Source organism: Monoraphidium neglectum, assembly GCF_000611645.1.
Source record: "Monoraphidium neglectum strain SAG 48.87 unplaced genomic scaffold scaffold00450, whole genome shotgun sequence".
NCBI lineage: Eukaryota > Viridiplantae > Chlorophyta > Chlorophyceae > Sphaeropleales > Selenastraceae > Monoraphidium > Monoraphidium neglectum.
Genome location: NW_014013178.1, coordinates 307 through 3929, shown reverse-complemented (window position 1 = coordinate 3929; position 3623 = coordinate 307). Strand labels below are relative to the sequence as shown.

General features: G+C 64.6%; 1 protein-coding gene across 1 annotated transcript; it reads right to left on the bottom strand.

The window, feature by feature from the left end:
* Positions 1-2160: 2160 nt before the first annotated feature.
* Positions 2161-3100, bottom strand: MNEG_3546 (hypothetical protein; the record flags this gene model as incomplete). Its single annotated transcript, XM_014047973.1, has 3 exons — positions 2161-2330; positions 2575-2626; positions 2924-3100. The coding sequence occupies 3 exons, from the start codon at positions 3098-3100 to the stop codon at positions 2161-2163; spliced, it is 399 nt and encodes a 132-aa protein (XP_013903427.1).
* Between the last annotated feature and the right edge of the window lie 523 nt (positions 3101-3623).

Genomic DNA, 3623 nt, shown 5'->3' with positions numbered 1-3623 from the left:
GGGGGGGGGGGGGGGCAGTGCATATTTGCGTGTGCATGCGACGCGTCGGGTCGTTGAGTGCGGGATGCTTGGGCCGCGTGTGTGTGCGGGTGCATTTTCACGTGTGTCGTCTAGTCCACTGCCAGTCACTGCAAGATCACATGGGTGCTCGGCGCTGGCTTACCAACACATGAATTTATCAAGGCACCTCCAATTGCCACTGTTGTTTGTTTGTGCTCCCGCAGCCTCAAGCAATCATACCCCAAGGTGTCCGTCTGCCGCTGCCCCGGCAGCAAAGAAACCGTTGCGGTCGACGGCTTTGAGCCGAAGTACAGCGGTGCGTCCGTTCACCTTCCCTTTCACAGCGTGCGTGCGACCAGCAACGCGACGCGCCCATGCCCCATCACGCCACCACGCCGGCCGTTCACGACCGCATGCTTGGCTCGTGCTGACTCTCCCGCTGACTATGCTGTAATGTGCCTACCACCAAACTGCAGGCAGCGGCAGCAGCTGCACTTTCCGGGCCGATTACTACTGCTGCCTCGACTACGGCACCAGCGCTGCGTCTTCACCGAAGGCCGCCAGCGCCCCGCGCGAGCCCAGGGCGGCGCCCCTGCCGGCGCTGTCGTACCAGCCGGCTGAAAGGCCCAGCCAACAGACAGGACCAGACTTCCTGGGCCGGGCACCGGCCGAGCCGACCCCCGTTCCGGCCCGCAAGGCGGCCCCCAAATCGACGCCTGTGCCAGCAGAGAAGCCGGAGCCGGCGCCTGCCCCGGCCGAGCCGACCCCCGTGCCGGCCCGCAGGGCCGTCCCTAAATCGACGCCCGCGCCGGCGGAGAAGCCGGCGGCGTCGCCCGCCTCAGGCGGCGGCGGCCTGGGGTCGGGCCTCGGCAACCTGCTGACCGGGATGACGGACGGGCTTGGGGGAATCACGACCGCCATCGGGCGCACCGCGACCGGAGGGCTGATCAACTTCGGCAGTGGTGGCAGTGGTGGCAGCGACGGAGGCGCTGTCGGCGGGACGGCGACGTCATCGACCGGGGGGACTGCCGGCACCAACTTGCTAGGGGGCTTATTCGGCGGTGGCCGCTCGCCGGCCACGTCAGGGGCGAGCGGCACTGGGAACCTGCTCGGCGGCCTGAACGTTCTTGGTGGCGGCGGCGCACAGCCGGTGTCGATTCCCGTTTTTGGGGGTCGCAGGCTGCAGGACGCGCGCTAGCTGAGCGGCGAGGGGTTTGCCCCGACAGGCTTCCCATGACTCACTGTCTCGTAGCGGCCTAGAAAGCCTGGGGCTGGGAAGCTTTCAAGGTATAGAGGAGCAGCCCAGAAAGTTTGGGCCTCGAAGGAGCGGCAGCGCTGAACAGAGCCAGCAGGACCGCTACTCGTGCCATGGCTTGATGAAGAACTTTGTGCTGCTGCTGCTGCTGCTGCTGCTGCTGCTGCAGCACCGGCTGCGTTTAAACATATTCTTGGCTTCTATCGTGGCTGTGTTTGCGATGCGCCCGGGGGAACACTGATGCCCGGGGGAACACTTCTCCCGCCGCAGCGCCTCTCAACGCTTCCTTATGCATGCATGTTGCGCACGAATGATGCACCGCACCCTGATTGCTTGAACGGGAACGGCGCCGCTTTGGTTACCTCGATGCAGAGATCCTCTGGATTATCTGATTTCATGCAAAACATGCTTCACCTTGTGAGTGGGGCTGCAGATTTGATGTAGTATCCAGGCGCCCATCACACGCAGACCCCCTCCACTTTCGGAACACAAAGGTTCGTGTAACGGCGCCGCCACGATGACAACCTCCTGCGCGCGCCGATCGCCAATACCAAAAGCAGGCGAGCTATTGCTGCGAAGGTGCCAGCAGCACATGAGCGAGCCCACCGCCAGAGGGCTGGGGCCAGCGGCCGCACAACCCGACGTGGCCGTGGCCGCTGTTGCAGGCCTTGCAGGACTCAGTGCCGCAGCGCTGATCGGCTCCGCGACAATCAAAGAATGCCACCATGGCTGTGGCTCTGACCCACCCAGCCGGTGAGAGTGGCTCCACCCTGCTGCAAGAGCATGGCCAGGCATTGCTCTGCGCCGCATGCTGCGCCCATCAGGAGGGTTCTGCCGTGAGCAAAGGGAAAGGTCATCAACCACGTACACCACCCTCATGCGCACAACTCCGAAAACACAAGGCTCTAAAGCAAGCTCTCCTCGCCAGCCTCTGCTGCTGCTGCCGCCACTGCCGCCTCGCGTGCCGTCGCGACGCGGCAGTCGGCCAACTCCTCCGCGCCTTCCAGCCCCAAAGAATCGGGGTCCAGCAGCACCATGAGAAACGCGATGCGGTTGGCCGCCAGCTCAGCTGGCACTGCGGATTGTGCGAGTGACCAGGGAGGGCAGGGACGGGGCGTGGCAACACGTTGCAGGATGGCAGTTGAAAATATGAGCTGGTTGGTGTTGGGCGATGACGACAGCTTCAGGATGGCGACGGCGATGATGAGGTCAGGCGACCGGCTTTGAGCAACAGGCGGCCGCCGCAGGTTGTCGTGTGCTGGATGCGGCAGTCTGGGCCTTGGGGCTGCGAAGGCCCCTGGTGCTCGCTGCTGGCCTACCTGGAGCGCTGCTGCCTGCAAACCAGTACTCTGCCAGCGCCTCCGCCAGCGCCTGAAGGGTGCATGTGCGCGCAGATGCAGCATGTGTGTGTCAGGTGTGTGTGGGAGGGGGGGGAGTGTCGTGTGCATACACAATTGTAGAGTGCAAGTGCGCGTGCAGGTGTGTGCACAGGAGAGGGGGCAGGTACCGGAGAGGGGGCAGGTAACCTGGAAATGCATGCAGCAGCGGGGCGGACGGCAAGGACAGCAAAGTCGCACACACATCTGCTGCCCGCTCCTCTGCGCTGCGCACACCAAGGTGCACACTCAGCAGCGCGTCCCAACACGCCCCCGTGCCCGGCCCCCTCACGTGCACGGTCAGCCCGTTGTGCGCCGCCGCCGCTGGCGCCAGCGCCTCCCGCAGCAGCGACAGCACGTGGCGCGCCGACGCCCACTCGGCGGGCGCCATGCTCTCCGACAGCAGCGCGGCCGCCGCGGGATAGGGGGGCACGCAGCGCATGAGGACGGCGCTGACGGAGGGGGGCATGAAGCTGGTCGGAAGCTGGTGGAAGAGCAGCAGCAGGGTCGCGGCCGCCTGCGCGGCGGAGGGGCAGGGGGAATGGGTGCGGGCGCGTATGGGTGTGAGGAGGGTGCTCCTCCTGCCACCGTCAACGCGCGCCCAGAACCTACAGAATGGAAGAGTGTTGGAGATGCTGACACCGCAGCCATCCTGCTGTAGCCGTCTTGTTGGCATCGCTCGCTGCTCCTTCCCCTGCTGCCACCCTGCCATTGGCTGACAGTGCCATGGAACAGGCACCACTGCCTCGCTCCTCTCTCAGAGAGGAGCGAACACACCACACACACACACACACACACACACACACACACACACACAACAACACACAGCACACAGCACACAAAACACACGCACAGCTCAGCACACACACGTACGCACAAACACACACACGAAACCCTTGCCCACCATGAACACACGATACACACACGCAGCGCACACACACACACACAACACACATGCACCTGGTGCGCCGTGAGGAACTTGGGCAACGCCT